General features: G+C 43.0%; 1 protein-coding gene across 3 annotated transcripts in view; it reads left to right on the top strand.

Moving 5' to 3' along the window:
- CSGALNACT1 (chondroitin sulfate N-acetylgalactosaminyltransferase 1) overlaps positions 1–17,064 on the top strand; it is a 275,401-nt gene that overhangs the window by 243,757 nt on the left and 14,580 nt on the right. For all 3 annotated transcript variants that reach the window (XM_012785057.2, XM_012785056.2, XM_012785053.2), the window contains one exon: positions 7,892–7,993. In XM_012785057.2, coding sequence (XP_012640511.1) covers positions 7,892–7,993 — 102 coding nt within the window. The remainder of the gene's footprint in view (positions 1–7,891; positions 7,994–17,064) is intronic.

The raw sequence follows: 17,064 nt of genomic DNA, 5'->3' as shown, positions 1-17,064 counted from the left end.
CAACCTATGGTGAGTTGGATAATTATTTCATTATATTACAGTGTAATAATAATAGAAATTGTGCAATAAATGTAGTGTGCTTGAATCATCCCCAAACCTTCCCCCTACCTCAGTCTGTGGAAAAATTGTCTTCTATGAAATAGTCCCTGGTACCGAAAAGGTTGAGGACCACTGCCTTAATACGTCAACACCCTTCACTCTGATACGATTGGTTGAGGAATCCTTCAGGCATCCCTTCATATATCTCAGCTTTAGTATCTTCTAGAAAATTGAAGCCTTGGTCTAGGTGGGCCCTGGCTCCCTTGCAGCTCTGTGCTGATTATTAGTAGTAGTTTTAAGGTTGTTTTACATCAGCATCAATTTGTTCATTATTCACTTACAAAAGATTCACATGGATAAGTCTTAGAATAAATAAATCTTCTTGCAGAGAAAAATAGATGTGAAACCTGGAATTCCTAAGAGAGAGCAGGCCTGGTCAACGAGCTACACAGCGGCCTGGGGGAAGGCTAGGTTTGCACAAATGAGCTCCCCTGGGGTGACGGCCAGGCATGGGTGCAGTCTATAAGGAAGTAAAGGCCACTTTTTTTCATGCCCCAGAACTGTGCTTGGCGTGGGCCCTTTCGACAAAATTAATTCCTGGATGCATTAGGTACATGGATTAAGGTATTCATTATCATTATTATTTCTCAGTCATATCGACTAATCTTAAAAATTACTTATGTTTACCAAAAAATACAAATTTAATAAATCATTTTACAAAGTTCAGTGAATGAGGACTCAATAACAACATTGGAAGGGGGAGAGGTACGTATGGGAGCTGGGACTAACAAAAACAATGAAAGTGTCAAAAATGCCAGGATTCTGAGATTCCCGGCAGGCAAGGAGAAAGGGGGAAAACAAAGGCTGCACACACTTCAGCCCTTAGTACCTGATGAAAAGACGTCTACCAATCCTTGGTTGAGATGAGCTTTTTCCTGGCACCAGATCCTAAGGAATTTCCTTTAAGAGACAATGAACACCAAACGAATGACAGTCCTAAGATTTATAAGAAATTGTGATGCTAAAGTTTGAACATGGTCATCCCCCTGAGTAAGAATAAAGGCCCCACAGCGCCTCTCGAGAGCAAGGTGGGCTGTTGCTTTGTCCCTAGTGCCGTAGGCTAACTGACGCACCAAGCGACTCCATTCCTGTCCGTGGAAATGACATGGCGGGCGCCACTGCAGGCTGCTCCTCTCTTGCGTTCGTTGTTCTGGCCCATGTGGGAACCTCACAGGCTTCCAGCACCCTTTTCCCTCTCACGAGTGCCCCCATGCCTCCCCGGGTCCCCGCGGGAACTCCTTTTCCAGCAGCCGGGAACAGAGGGCGCTCACCCAGAAGAACTTGCTTCAAAACTAGTTCCGGTGTTATGTGTTTCCCCTTTGTCCAGTAGCATTTTGGCTTAAACCTGCTCGCCCTTCTTCTTCTTTTTTTTTTTTTTATCATCTCATTTTGCCTTTAAAACAAATCTCACATTTGTTCTTTGGTTGCTTCCTTTCTCTTAGAGCCCATGTTATAGGTTGTAAGCTCATCTGTTATTTCATTGTGTGTGTGGTGTTTGTGATAGCAGAAAGCATCTCCAAAGAACAAAGCTGTGAATATTCCTTGGGTCTTTATCTCTGAGTCCTCTTTGAGAGGGGAAAAAACGATTTTATGGAAAATATTCTTCATGATTTTTAAAATAATCTTTCTTGGTTCATTCCAAGTTTCCTTGGATTTTTATTTCAACTACTTCCAGCTGGACTGCGAACCTTTTCCCTGGTTGCTATATTCCTCCTCAGACTTGACTGGTTATTTTTGTTTTAATGTTCTTCTTTGTTTTCTCCTCCTGACTCTTTTCTCATCCCTCACAAGGCGTCTGTGATATTCTAGTGAAGTATCGAGGAAATGTTTTACTTGAATTTTCGGTAACAATTCTTTTTTATTCCTTTTTGGCAAAAACTGTTAAGATGATTCCAGAAATTCTTGAAAGTTTCTTTTTAAGGCAGTGACTGTAAAATCTCTGAAATTGAAATGAGACTGGAGCATCATGGCTAGGTTGGTGTAGGTGACAGAAAGACCACAGGCCATCGAATGTTGGATTGTAGTACAGATTCCTCAATTCCTTTGTGTTCCTCCGAAGGAAAATAACATATTTTGCATATTTTTTGCATATTTTTAAAGTTTGGGAATTGATTATACTCTTCCCACCTCACTCAAGCCCTCTCCCTCTCCCATAGGTCGTTTCAGTATTTGTACACTATTGTTGCACCAAGGAAGTTTTATGTCTAAAATCTTTGAAAGACACTAATCTGTATCAGTCACCTTATTTGGGTAAAGGTTTCTCCTTAGGGGCTTAATAGAAGGTGATTTTTATTTCATATGAGCCACAGGTTATATAGAAACCTCTATCCAAAAGTTAAAAAAAAAATGATCAAATGGAAAATCTCATTTTCTGATCTGAAATGGACAATCAGGAAAGTAGCTACCAATTGCTTGATTGAGAGTCAAAACTTACTCATTTCTTAACACTGAGACTACATAAATAATGGAATACAAGAATTATATATTAATTCATCTTGATGTGGATGGGACGGGAGAGGACCCACCAAATCATAGGAAGAAAACTGTTTTTAAAAGCCAGATTACAGAAGGCCCCCTATAACTCTCTGTTCTCTTTCCAAGGTAGTACCTGTCTCTGGTTCCTAAGCCATTCATGGCTGAGGAATTTTCTCCCTGCTATCCCAGCAGACATAGGTAAAGTTTGGGAATTGATGAGCTGTTAATGTATCACTTCATTTGCATGGGACACTACCTAAAGCCTAAATAAGACTTTCTTCTCTTACCTGAAATATTTGAGTAGAAAATTGACTTAGAAGAAACAGTGGTGTGCTTTCCTTGCCTGTGTGCCTTTTCTCAGCAGTGGAAGCCCTTTCTCCTCTCCTCTTCACCTGTGTGCAGCTCCTCACCTGTCAAGGATCAGCTTGGATGTTCTTTTTTCCTTAGCACCCCTTCCCCTACACCCATTAGAAATTAACCACCCTCTCCTCCACATCCACTTGGCTCCCTATACTTCTGTTACCATGGTTACTCCATCCTGCATCCTATTATCTCTTCAACTGTCCATTCTTCCCATAAAGTCCCTGGGGTGGCTAGGGTGGCCAATCATCCTACTTTGCCTGGGACTGAGGGGTTTCCTAGGACAAGGGAATTTTCAGTGCTAAAATCTGGAGAGTCCCAGGCAAACCTGGATGGTTGGTTCCCCTCCATGGACCAGATGTGGTTATCCTTCGTAAATCTTATGCCAATGGGAACAATGCATCGCACACAAAAGTGCTCAGTAAATGTTTATTATTGAATCCATGTTTCCCTAGGCCACTCAGCCTACAGTATACAAATAAGCATTGCTAGCTGGAAGAGAAACACAGGTTTTCTGCACACACAAACACACATACTCTCTCTCACTCTCACTTACTCTGGCAAGATCTCCAAGCTTCTCTGTCCCTCTCAGGCGTTCTGTGCATCCTCAGTGACGTCTCACATGTGGTCAGATATAAGTTCAGCCTTCACTGACTGCACGGGCATCAGCTACATGAAGTGTAAACTCACGCTTCTGACAACAGCCTACATGACTAGCTCATGGCAGCGGAGGCTGCTGCCACCATACCCACCACTGGCATCATTACCGTGCCAACACCACTATGTTAATTTCCCCAAAAGCTCTGTCTTGAGCTCCCAACACCCCTTAGAATTTTGTCTTCTGCAAAGAAAGCCTTTTGGTGTCTTTTGCAGCCCCATCTCTCCCGAGGACTCACAGCTGAGCCCACATGACCTGGCTGGAGAGCAGGCCCAGCCCCAGGCATGTGTGTGTGTTTACAACCACACTACCCCTCTGACAGATCAAGGTGGTGTTACCAAGCCTGATTCTTAAGACAGTGGTTCGGAAATGGGGCAGTTTTGCAGGCTGACCTCCCCCTGCCCTGGGGCATTTGGCAAAGTCTGGAGAACTCTTTGGTTGTCATAACTGGGGTGGGGGGTGCTACTGGCATGCAGTAGAGGCCAGGGATGCTGCTAAACATCCTAGAACAACGCACAGGACAGCTCCTCCCACAATTGGGAGTTAGCAGGTCCAAGCTGACAACAGTGCTAAGGTGGACCAGTCCTCACTCCAAACAGGCCTCAGGTCAGTCTGTCACCAGATTGGGCAGGTCATTCCAGACTGGTTCCCATTAGGGAACTCAAACTGAACAATCCTTTCCCATGGCCTATTTGCATTTGGAGTTTTGTTGAGGCTTTTTGTTCCTTCTGTGTTGCCATACAAGCCACTCAGCTTGTAGTGAGTACTACACAAGAGCAGGGCTGTCAGATTTCCTAGGTGCATCCCTCATGTGGCTCAGGTGACCTGGGCAGGTGAATGCCAGGTGAGCAGCCCTTCAGAAACTTGATTGTGTACCTGGCTGCTTCCCCAGCTTGGGCAGGTCATTGGAAGTCATTTCCTTTCCTCGACACTAAGGACGTGAACAGTGGTCACACACACCTCTCCACAGGGAAGTAGTACCGATTAGTAACAGAACTCAAAGACCGTGAAAGGGCTCTTGGCTTCTTGGGAAATAGAAATACGGGTGTCTAAGTGACTGTGATACATGTTTTCTGACAGGAAATATATCTTAATTAGTCTCTATGCGCTGTGTTACAGTATCTTGGGGGAGAAGGAACTGTTTATTTCTTTCTTTTTTTTTTTCTTTGAGGGAAAAATATCCTAAAAAGACAAGGTCTTTGTGGAAATAGAAACAGAATTTCTGGGCTTCCAGGTTGAGGTGGAAGAATGACCACAATAGGGGTTGGAGAGCTTTGTGTACAGCAACTGTGGGAAAATGACAAGCTCCACCAGGGTTCCCAGGAAGTCGGAGTTCCTGAGATTGGTTGCAAAGGTTTCATGTACAGCAATAACAAGTTGTTCATAGGTATGTGCTACCAGATTCACACAAGTCAATTGGGGATCCATGTAGCACGTGTCCAGCTACAAATAGTTAATAGTGAAAAGAAAGAAGTCTACTTATGCAGGAACAAGATTTTCTATGTTTTCATCCCTTGTACTTTATTTTTTAACCTTTGACCTCCAAACCAAAGTCATACTCAAGAAAATAGTCACACATGGGCATACTCCTTCTTGTATACATCTTTCCAGGAAGTGAAGTCAAGGGATAATTATTTTGAACAGGACAGAGTTCAGACAGCAATGGTGTTTCCGTAGCACCGGGCTCACACTTCCCTGGATCATTTGTTTATTACATCCTGGAGAGTTTTAGTTTTGCACAGTAGATAGAAAACTTCTCAAGAGCAGACAGTTCTTATTTTTCAAGATCTCTCGGTAGCGTATCCAGCATATGGTATGTTGTCAACAAGTGTTTGTTGAATGAATGACAGAACAAATGAATAAATGAAATAGAACCCTGAAGGTGGGGCTCAGAACAAACTCAGCTTTGCCTTTTTGGGGGAAACTTCACCTGGTCACAAAGAATAAAGGCCCAATGCATCTCTGTCTTATTTCTTAAAAACAGGAAGTGCTTTGAATGGATATAAAAATACTAGAGGGAGACAGCAAAGATGTTATTAGAAAAATGAGACTGCTTTTTATTCAGGCTCCACAGGTGACCCTCTCCTGATTCTGGGATGGATTTTTTCCAACTGCACACACAATTTTCAAGCACAGTTTTTCTGGCACTTGGCCCTGTGTGTGTGCTTTTATTCTACCCTGGCAAAGGAAGGGAAGACATTGTCTGGCAAGTTGGTGAAAGGGATCCTTTATGTGCAGAGAATTTTGTTGGTGGTGGGTGATGATTCAGTCTGCAGGGACCGTGGTCTCAGCTTTGAAACATGTCGTGACACTCTAAGCCTCTGTTCCCAATCGCTTGTCTGCTTCTAAGACCTCCACCGTCACTCTGGGGCCCCAGGGCAGCTCTTAGCCTTCTTCCTCAATTGCTCAGAATTCTGAAAAACAGAAGTCTCAGGATCAACCTGTGACCAGGGGAGCCCTGAGTGCCTCTTGCCCAGTCGAGATCACCTTCCCTGTTTCTTCCATCTGGGACTCTCTTCTTTCTCCTCTCTCCCTTTCTAAGCCCTGTTCATCCTTCAAGACCCCAATCATTGCAGCCCACAGGGTTTGCTGTGCTTTATGAATTCCATATTCTTTTTATCTGTGCCACGATGTGTCTGTGGGTTTTGCTTGAGCTCATTTTATTTTCCAAGTAAGTGTTTTGAGGGCAAGAACCACACCTTCTCTTGCTTTGGATTTCTTCCAGCAACCCCAGGCAGGCAGTCACTCGTCTTTGATATCATTATTCCAAGCATTGAATAAACCGGCCTCTGCAATTACAGCTCGGGGATTTCTAGAGAGCTATGGTGTGGATTACTGTTTGTGGGTTAAGGAAAGTAGCCAATACAGAGATTAAAAAAAAAAAAAGTGGAAGAATAAAACAGACAAAATGCAAAATATCACAAAAAAATCATCCTACCAATAGAATCTTTCCATTAACTTGTTTCTGGAAAACTCACATTAAAATCATACACATCCACTCATACACTCAGCCCCCTGTATGTATGGGTTCCACACCCTCCATTCAGCAAACCACAGATCAAAACTATTAAGAAATGGGTGGTTGCATCAGTACTGAGCATGCACAGACGTTTTATCTCATCATTCCCTAAGTGATGCAGGACTATTTACATAGCAGTCACATTGGATTGGGCATTAAAAGTAATCTAGAGATGATTTAAAGTAGACAGGAGGATGTGCATAGGTTGTATGCAAATACTACTCTTTTATATTAATATAAGGGACTTGAGTATCTGTGGATTTTTTTTTTACCTACAGGGGGTCCTAGAACCAATCCCCCATGGACACTGATGGATGACTGTACATATATGCATATACATGTACACAAACATATTTGCATACATATGTATTTATGTAGGCATACATGCACACATACATTTACTTGCGCATATATATATATATTCACATACACACATTTATGCATATGCACATATGCATATATAAAGTAAACCCCAGCAGAGGACCTTAGGACCTTACTAGATTGATTAGGGGTTATGGTTGAGAGGACAGGACATGGGCAAACAGCCAATAAGCTCTGGTGAGGACGCAGGGGAGGACGGTCCAGAGCCAGAAGGTTGCTCTGTCGGGACCCCGGAGCATGAGATGCCAGGTGTCTGGGACAATCAGAGTCACAGGGGAAATGGGGATACAGTGGAGATGATTGCATCTGCCTGGGAAAGGTGAAATCCAACCACTATGCTTCTGCCTTGTCACTCCCTTGGACAGTTGTCACACTGGATATTTCCAGGGGTTTCTAGAGTCCTAAGCAAAAGGATTTTTACCTTCATTCATTCAGTTTCTAGGACTATTTGTGCTTAGTTCACCCAAGAGAGGAGGCATAGATAAAAATTCTAGTCTTACCCTTTCTGAGCTGTAGCTTTCTCATTTGCAAAACGGAATTCACATCTTTTATATTTCATAGAATCCTTTTGGGGCTAAGAAGCCACGTCACGTTCCATGACACTGTCTGACCCCAAGGGGCGAGGTCTGTGGCAGGCGTGACCTGTGGTGCCTTATATCCAAGTTTTGATTTTCCAGATCTGCATGTTTGAATTTCCTTGTTCTCCTGGTGAGATATATTAATATATAAATGCAGGCAGTCAGAATAGCCAACCAGAAATGCCTCAGCTCCCCATCTCTGCTGTCCTGGTCGGTTACTTACTTTATTTCAAGACCCTTTTGCACTTCATAAAAAAAAAAAAAAGGTGTTTGTGTTAATGTGCAAACAGGAACCAGACACGTATGTGTTGTGTTTTCCAGGGAGATGTGCATCCAACAGGATGGGAGAGTTCATCTCACCGTTGTTTACTTTGGGAAAGAAGAAATGAATGAAGTCAAAGGAATACTTGAAAACACTTCCAGGTGAGTACGACAGGGAGCTCCAATGAGGAGTCTTGGTAACTGAACTCAGAAGTACACATCTGCGGCTGCAGCTTCTGCCTGGTTTTATTTTCCTTAACACTGTGGGTGACATGGAGATTGACTGATTGCTGGCCTTGTGCAGGGGCAAGTCTGTGCCCTCCTTCCCAGGGAGACCACCCTGTCTGGCACTTGTCTTCATTGTGCAGGGGTGATGGCTTTGACAGTGGAGACAAACTGCCCTGCAGCGAGGTGGCAGGGAGTGTCGGCCTCTTTCAGCTTCTGCTTGACTGGATGTGATCACTCTATCACCATCGACTGGGGGACTTTGTCCCAGAGCAGGAATTAGGTAGAGCACAGCTATGCAGTGAGCTCCATCTCAGTTGCAGCTTGCAAGGCTGAGTGATATCCATGCCCAGATCCCATCCACGTAGCAAGTGGTCTCAACCTTTGGGCTTTCATTCATTATTTGTTTGGAGACATTAGAGCAAAACCAGAAGCAATGGCTGAGGCAGGTTCCTCAATTAAACCTATTTAGTTGAACAGAAATGATTTAACCAAAAACTTCAGGCCTCAGGTTGTATATTTATACCTGGTTAGTCATTTGCATGGGGAATAAATATATATCCAAAGGTAGCATAGATGGATTTCTTTCTCCTATCATAATAAACAAGTAACTGCTATGGCATCTTCTACCAGTGAGGAAGCCGGAATGGTACTGCCACCCTCACCAGGGAGGTGTGGGGGAAATAGTACGAATAGATCCATAAAATTTAGATATAAACAGGGCCCTATTTTAAGTTTCCAGTAAATTACAATTAGATGATAGTTGAGGGATAAGAGTCAAGATTGAGTGTATTTTTTTGCATTTATTTTCATGCTTTGTTACTAGTTTTGCATTAATGGGCCCCAGATCTGAATGCTAACTGTAATTATTCAAACATTCTAAAGCAGGGGTTTGCAAACTACAGGCCACTGGCCACCTATTTTTATAAATAAAGTTTTATTGCAATGTGGGCACACTTGTTTGTTTACATATTACGTATGGCTGCTTTTGTGCCACAACTGCAAAGATGAATAGTTACCATAAAGACTGTATAACACACAAAGCCTAAACTCTTTAATATCTGGCCCTTTACAGAAAGGTCGCTGATTTTTGCTCTAAAGCAATTTAAGCTAGGGCCATCTAATGGAGATAAAATAGAATAAAATAATTGAACATCCTAAACATAAGTGGAATAGAAATCCCCCAACTCCAATGCATTGCAATGTCCTTCTCATCTCTGCTTAGGAGTGAAGAGCATGGATGATCAGAATTCATGTCCATTCCTGGACATGGGTTTAAGTTTCTCAGATGACTCTCACATGAGGCCTGGATCGAGAACCATTGTATGAGAAGGTGTGGTGGTCCCCCTGGTGGTCCAGAGCTCTTTGCTCTCTGGATAGCTGCCATACTCTGAGGGATTCTAAGCAGGTATCCAGATGACTCTGAAGTACAGCCACGAGTGACAATATCCATCCTACTAGGTCTGACAGATTTCCAGCACAATAAAGAATGACCATACATTTGCTGATGGGTACACACAACCATAAACCAAATTTATACTAGTCTGATGGATATGTAGAAGGCTGGTTTAGACCCTTTCTAGTGATAGGAGTCAGGGCATTCTTCTCCATATCAAGGTCCCTGGCAAGCTGAGTTCTCAACCCAAAGATGTGGCTCGATGTGCAAAGAATGCCTAGAATCTGAACAAGAAAAGTAAAATCACTTGAGTAGTAGGGATGGCTTACCTAACACTTTGGAAAACGGCCAGTGATCAGCCTGTCTGTACAGAAAACTTCATGCTAGAGACTAAGTCAGTCGATGCTTTAAAGTAATGCTACATAAACTTTGGCAAAACTAATTCAAACCATTTTTTTTGTGTGTTGATATCCTCATTCTGTCAATGGGTAATATCTGTAGCATTGATGTCATGAAGCTTTGGGACATGTCCCATCTCTCCCATGCTATTGCTTTGATTAGGTCGCCTCTTCGAGGAATGTCCAGAGCTCCGCAGCCAGCCTCAGTTTACCCCACTCTCAACCTTCCAGATGAATCTCCCTACATCACCCATTGCCTCAGCCTGACCCCCAAACTGGCTCTTAATTCTAACCTTGCCCTTACGACTTACTGCTCCCTGGCCAAACTGAGGACAGAGTTTGCCCTGTTGTGTGCACTCCTGTTGTTCTCCTCTTCTCGGGGCTCCTTCCGCCCTCCTCCTTGTTTGCTCAAACCTCAGTGCTGTTCCATCCCCACATCTGGAACCTTCCTCACTCCCAGTGCTTTTCTCTGTGCATTCGGATTGCACTCACTTCCACTACCTCTTATGGTCGGCACTTGGCATGTGATTTGGCAATTTATATTTCTTTCTGTTGTCCAGCTTTGCAGCTTGAGTATAAGCTGTTTAATAAGAGGTACTCTGTCTCATGCCTTTTTGTAATTTTAGCACTTAGCACAGCATCTTATATGGAAAATGTTTGTTCATCAAAACAAAGACAATGCCAGGTATGTAGTAAATCTGTATACATAGTAATCTATATGTAAGCTTATAAATGAGGCTTTAAGTATCTTATTCTTCTAAGGTGCTAAAACTTTTGCTCCAAGGCATCTTGTTTTAAAATAATAATTCCATTATTATTTGCATGAATTATCTTGTTTAATATTCACAACCACCTTATGAGATAGATGGTGTGATTAGCCCCACTTCATAGATGAGGAAACTGAGGCTTAGAGAGGTTTTCTCATCCCTGGCACAGGGGACAGCCAGGATCTGAACCTCATCTGTTAAGTTCCAAAACTCAGTCTTAACATAGCATCCGATTTTCACTCTGATTTATGGCCCCTCCTAAAACCCATAATTGTTACTTGAAAGTAATAAGATTTGTGATCATATGAAATGAAATTTATTTCATTTGGAGATCAGTATTGTGATTAAGCTGTTTTAAATATACCAAAATGCATATATTTTTAGAATCTCTTTTAAAAATCTTATTTAATGACTAGTATGCAGTGTTCTACTACACTCTTTTCCTAGATTTACACTTACTCAGTTGAGCTTTACATTTCAGGTAATTGCTATAGATCACTGTTCTGCAAACCCCATTAGAGGAGTGTGGCATCGAATTAGTGGGTTATGTCCAATGTTCTTTAAAAATGAAATAGAATAGGATAGGAAATGTCAGAATTAATCACAGATAGTAAGGATAAATACTGTTTCATGAAACTAACTTCAGAGTATGTGTACGTGTGTGTGTGTACTGTGTCCTGATGTATGATGTATTCCTTTGTAAGGATTGAGGTCAAAATGTTTACAAGCCACTGCCATAGATAACAGTACAAATCAGTTCTCAATATCTGGTTCTTGTTCTACAGATTTTTTTTTCCAAGCTTCAGTTAATCTCAGATTAAATCCTAGCACAGTGGTTCTTAAATATTTAATATAAATAGGCTTTGAAATAACCTGGGATGCTTTTTAAAATTCTGATTTCCTGGGGTCCAGCCCCACACATCCTGAGTCACTGGGCCTGTGATGAAGCCTGGGAATCCTTCAGACTAGTTTCATGTGTGATACTGACATGGGTGATCCGTGGATCATACTATAAAAAACACTGGCCTAGTAGATATGTGCTTGGAGCTATGCAATGGGAAATTTTTAAAAAATGCAACTGGTAGATGAATTGGCAAGAGTTGATGTTTTCTACATTGCAAGTTCGTCTTTGTCCAGTCACAAGGACACAAAAGCATCTTTTAGAGGAATCATCTCTGAGATTGAGGTACTAGAAATGAGACACGTCCCTGTCTTGGAGTGTATGTGTTGTTAAAGAGGGGTGGTGGTGATCAGGGACCTGCCTTGCCACAGCGTTTCACACATCTTTGAAGTGACTTGTTTGAACAATAACTCCAGGAAGATTTTATCAGAACATTCTAGAAGAAAAATTGGGGGAAAGGTTTCGTTTGTTTATTTTGGAAATTTGAGCGGCACCTTAAACAAGGAATCTTTAGATAAGAATCTCATCTGCTAAAATGAAATAAGCTTCATAGTAAATCCCTCCCAAGCAGGTAAGGGATTCTCAAACCCTGGGAAACAGAAGCAGCGATAGCACCTCACAGATTAAGGCAGCGACTTAGGCCTCTGACCATCTCCCCTGGCATTTGCCAGAAGTGGAATTCAGCCTAACTCTGCTTGGTGGACCAGCTCTCTATGGGATGTGCCTGAATGGGTTTTGGGGAGGATTTGATAAAAACCATGTTTTATCAAATAGATTAAAAAATTTGATAAAACCATGTTTTATCAAATAGAGTATATCAATAAAGAGGTAGAAATGATAAGAAGAGAACTAATAGAAATTCTGGATTTGAAAAGTACAACAATGAAAACGAAAACGAACAAGGGAGGAAGTTCAATGGCAAGTTTGAAGAAGTAAAAGAATCAGTAAACTTTAAGATAGGCCAACTGAGATGACCTGATAGGCTGATGAGTGTCTTAGAAACAGAAAGAAAAAAGAATAAAGAAAATGAACAAACCTCAGATTTGTGGGATACCACCAAGCATATCAATATACATATAATGAGTCTAAGAAGGAGATGAGGAGAGAGAGAAAGGGGCATTCAAATATCTGAGGAAATAATGGGCAACAACTTCTCAAATTTGATGTAAAACATTAATCTACATATCCAAGAATCTCAACAAACTCCAAATAGAATAAATTCAAGGAAATGTACACTATAAGCGTATCATAATCGAACTACTGAAAGTCAAAGACAAAGAATCTTGAAATCAGCACAAAAGCTGCCCAAACAATCCTGATAAATACAACAAAGTTGGAGAACTCACACTCCCATTTCAAAACTTACTGTAAAATAACAGTAATCAAGACAGTGGTACTGGCATAAAGACAGACATACAGATGAGTGGAACAGAATTGAGAGTCCAGAAATGAACCCACACATTTATGGTCGTTTGACTTTTAACAATGGTGCCAGGTAATTATGTGGGGGAAGGAAGAGTCTTTTCAAGAATGGTTTTGGGACAACTGAATATCCATATGCAAAAAATGAAAGTCACCTTCTGTACTTGGTGTGCATATGTCACAGCGTATACAAAAGTTGGGTTCAAATAGATCAAATACCTAAATCTAAGAGTTATGACTATAAAATTCTTAGAAGAAAAACATAGGTGTCGTTCTTCAAGACCTTAGGCAATAGCTTCTTGGATATGACATCTAAAGCACAGCAACTAAAGAACAAGTGGATAAATTGGACTTTATCAAAATTAAAAAGTCTTGTGCTACTGTGAAAGCAAAAAGATGGCTCACATAATGGGAGAAGATACTTGTAAGTCATAACCTGATAAGGATCTAAGGGTTTAGTATCCACTATATAAAGAGACCATTTGTCATTTAGCAGTAAAACAAAAAATAATTTAAAAACAGACAAAAGATTTGCATGGACATGTCTCTAAAGATGATACACACATGGCTAATAAGCATGTGAGAAGATGTTCAACATCATTAATCATTAGAGAAATGCAAATCTAAACCACAGTGCAAATCACCCCTGCTAGGATGGCTGTCATCCGGAAGTGTGCATATGGCTAGGGTGTAGGAAAGGGCAAGCATGCTTTGTAGTGGAGAGTAGACAAGAGTAGGAATTACACACCTAGGTTTTAAAGAGGAGAAACTGCAGTTGCATGAGCCAAGTCTGAGCATTGAGACCACCTGAATGGATCCAGAGGGGAGAGGGTTGAAGGACTATGTCCTCGTGGAGACAGCAGCCTGGAGGTCACCACCCAGGTTCTTTATATTAGTACATGTTGGCCTACAGTCTAGATGACCTCAAACTATGGCCCACGGGCCACATGCCACCCACCTAGGACATTTATCCGGTCCACCAGGTGTTTTTGCCGCCGCTGCCTGTCCTGTTTAGCAGCCAACTCGTCCTGGGCCCACCGTGCGCACTCTCCAATGGTTTGAGGGACAGTGAACTGGCCCCCTGTTTAAAAAGCTTGAGGACCCCTGGCCTACACCTATGATGAGGCTAAGAGATGGCTTTCTTTACTTGGTGGCGGTGGGTGGAGGCATTCACTGATTAGGAAGGAGTCCTCCCTTCCTCACTTGCCTTCTTCGTAGTCACTCCCACTGTCATTAGCAACAGCGCACAAAGGCTCAGTGTGGCATTCAGATTGCCACCCTCAATTTTTTTCCTACAAAAACTCTCTGGTAGAGGCCTCTCATGCCAGACTTTTGAATCTCACCGTTTTTCTGTGCATCAGCAAATTTGTTTGGTACCTGCCAGAGCTGGCTTTGATTTCCCCCATTTAAAACAAAAGAAAACAAAGCTGTATACGTACAGTGAAAAAGAAAAGGCAATCTGAGCGTTTAGCCTGGAAGATGGTGAATTCTAATTATCTGTGGCTTGCATTGCAACTGTTCTGAGGTTCGCGCACATGCATTTGCTCTCCGTGGACTGTGGCTCATTTTCACGTGAAATCTGAGAACCAGTGGACACGCAAAAAATGAATTCCCTATAGAAATTTGCTATAACAGGCTCATATAAGCTCAGAGTCCGGAAATTCTAAATCATTTAAAGTGCCTACTATGAAAAATTGGATGACATGTTCAGTTTTAATTTTTTCACCATATTCAAATGTGTTCAGGAAGTAGAACAACTCCTAAGTGATTTCAACATTTAGGGCCGTAAGATTTAAAATTTAAAATTACACACTGGATAGAATAGTTTCTGTGTAAATTTTAAGATTTTTTTAAAAGTAAAGGGCTATGGTGGGAAGTGTGACATTAAGAGAATTTCCTTGCAGTTGTGAGGAAGAGTCTGTATGATAGTAAATCATATTAGACAGCAAGATCTTTTATCATTTATAATCCAGCAATTCTGGGAAATGTAAATCAATTAGGGAAATTAAATCTCCAGTAGAAATAGCTTTCTCAGGTCATTATAACCTCTATAAAAATGACTTTGTATGACTTGGAGTTCTCATGCACCAGATTTGCTATATAAAAGAAAGGAATTGAGTGAGAAATTCAAGAGTTTTATCAGTTGATAATACAATGCAAGAGGAGAAGAAGAAATAATTATGAGTAAATCAGGTGGTCTTTTAGAACTGCACTCTCAGGTTCATCGCAGGAAATTACATAATATAAAATGTGATGTCCCCAATCTACCACGATAAGCGCCCATTTCTTACTAGGCTATTATTTTAGGCACAACACGAAATATTCCGTTTCTTTGAATGGGTAAATTAAATATTTTGGATCAAATTGCATCTCATTTTGCTCACCTCTTGTTTTTCTGTTATTTCATATTTGTCGCCATCTTAAGACCTTGGGCTTGTGCCTGTCCTTCAGAATCCGTGGGTCCCAGCCTCTTTCCGACGTGGGAGTTGGGCGTGCTCAAAGGGCAGGGGCTTCCCTGGTGCCCACCCGAGCGGGCTGTGACTTCTTGGGAAGGGGGAGGCATCTCTTGGCAGCGCCTCCTGTCAGGGCGGATCTGAACTGTGCCTCAGTGATTTCCATCCGTTCACTTCCGGTTCAACCGGTGTTTCTCCATCCAGGGTTGCCCTGTGTGTACCATTTACCGCACGGTGCTGGATAATCTCTCATGATAGAAAAAACAAAGCAAGGCAGTCGCTGCCCTTGAAGGGTGCAGGGGTCCTCAAACTATAGCCTGCAGGCCACATGTGCCCCGCCGAGGACATTTGTCTGGCCCACAGGGTGTTTTTGCCGCCACTGCCTGTCCTGCTTAGCAGCCGACTGGTCCAGGGCCCACAGTGCGCATGTGTGGAATGTGCGCCGCACTCTCCAATGGTCTGAGGGACAGTGAACTGACCCCCTGTTTAAAAAAAGTTTGAGGACCCCTGGTTTCGAGCCTGCTAGAACAGCTGTCTGTGCAAGCAGGGGCACAGGAAGACACAGGGACGCAGTGGGGACAGAGGGAGGCCTGGATGCAATGCTTGGGAGCACAGACAGGGCGCTTCAGTTTGTAGCAAGGCGTGAGAGAGGCAGTGACACTTGACATGGCCTTAAAGGATGGTGGGGTTTTCACAGGAATAGAGGCAGAAAGCGTGCTCTGGGGAGGGAACGACGAGCATAGACGGGGCCCCGGGCACGTCCACGCCTTGGCGACTAGTCCATCACCCGGTCGCTGTGGCAGGGGGCGGTGCAGAGACAGAGGACAGAATGGGGCTCCTGCCTGTGCACCCCATGCTCTGTGTTTAGGGGTTGTAGCCTCATGTCCATGAACCTTGGGCATGTCCCCTAGCCCCGCCCCACCACGCTTCACTGGGCAAATCAGTGATTTGAGTTGATCTGTCATTGCTTTCTTGTGGCTTTGCTGCCTCTTAATACACATCGTTGAGTAGAGGGCGTGCTGGTCTAGTGAGCGAGACCCTGCCCAAGGAAGCAGCATTCAGAGTGAAGATGGGGGCCCCACCATCCTGCAGAAGCCAATTCCTCTTCCTGTCGCTGCTTCCTGTTCGGGAGCCCCCTGGGTGGTGCTGATAAGTCTGAGATGAGGCCGCCTCGTTTCTGGGTCCAGAAGGTTTGACAGTGGATTAATCTCTCTGTTGTAGAAAAGGGAGGAAGTTGCCCCGATTCTTTTCCTGGCGTTTCCAGAACAGCCCTGGTTCTTGGCAGAGAGCACTTGTGAATTATCGGAGGCCCTTCCCGATGGCAAGAGAGGACAGGGAGGGGTTCTTCGAGATTACTGGTTAATTAAAGGAAGCCTTGGGTTGAGGAGTCCAGAGGAAAAGTAGTCCCATTATTATTCATCTGCAGACAGACTCGTAGCTGAGCACGGTGACGTGGCGGCCATGTTGAGAACCACAGTTGGGTGAAAAAGTTGGCATTATGGGCCTGTGACTGGCTGTGTGGCTTCCCAGGCCAGCGATGGCTCTGTCCCACCCTTCCTTCTGTCCAGCTCCCTCATCGGGGTTGGGGGAGTTGTGAGGGCTCAGAGCGGAGCCAGCACAGACCCGGCTACCATATCAGCAGTAACAACACATGTGGCCTCTGGCCAGTGT

This window comes from Microcebus murinus, chromosome 24 (genome assembly GCF_040939455.1).
Source record: "Microcebus murinus isolate Inina chromosome 24, M.murinus_Inina_mat1.0, whole genome shotgun sequence".
NCBI classification, from domain to species: domain Eukaryota; kingdom Metazoa; phylum Chordata; class Mammalia; order Primates; family Cheirogaleidae; genus Microcebus; species Microcebus murinus.
The sequence above is the reverse complement of the archived record's forward strand: the minus strand, read 5'-3'. Positions and strand labels throughout refer to the sequence as shown.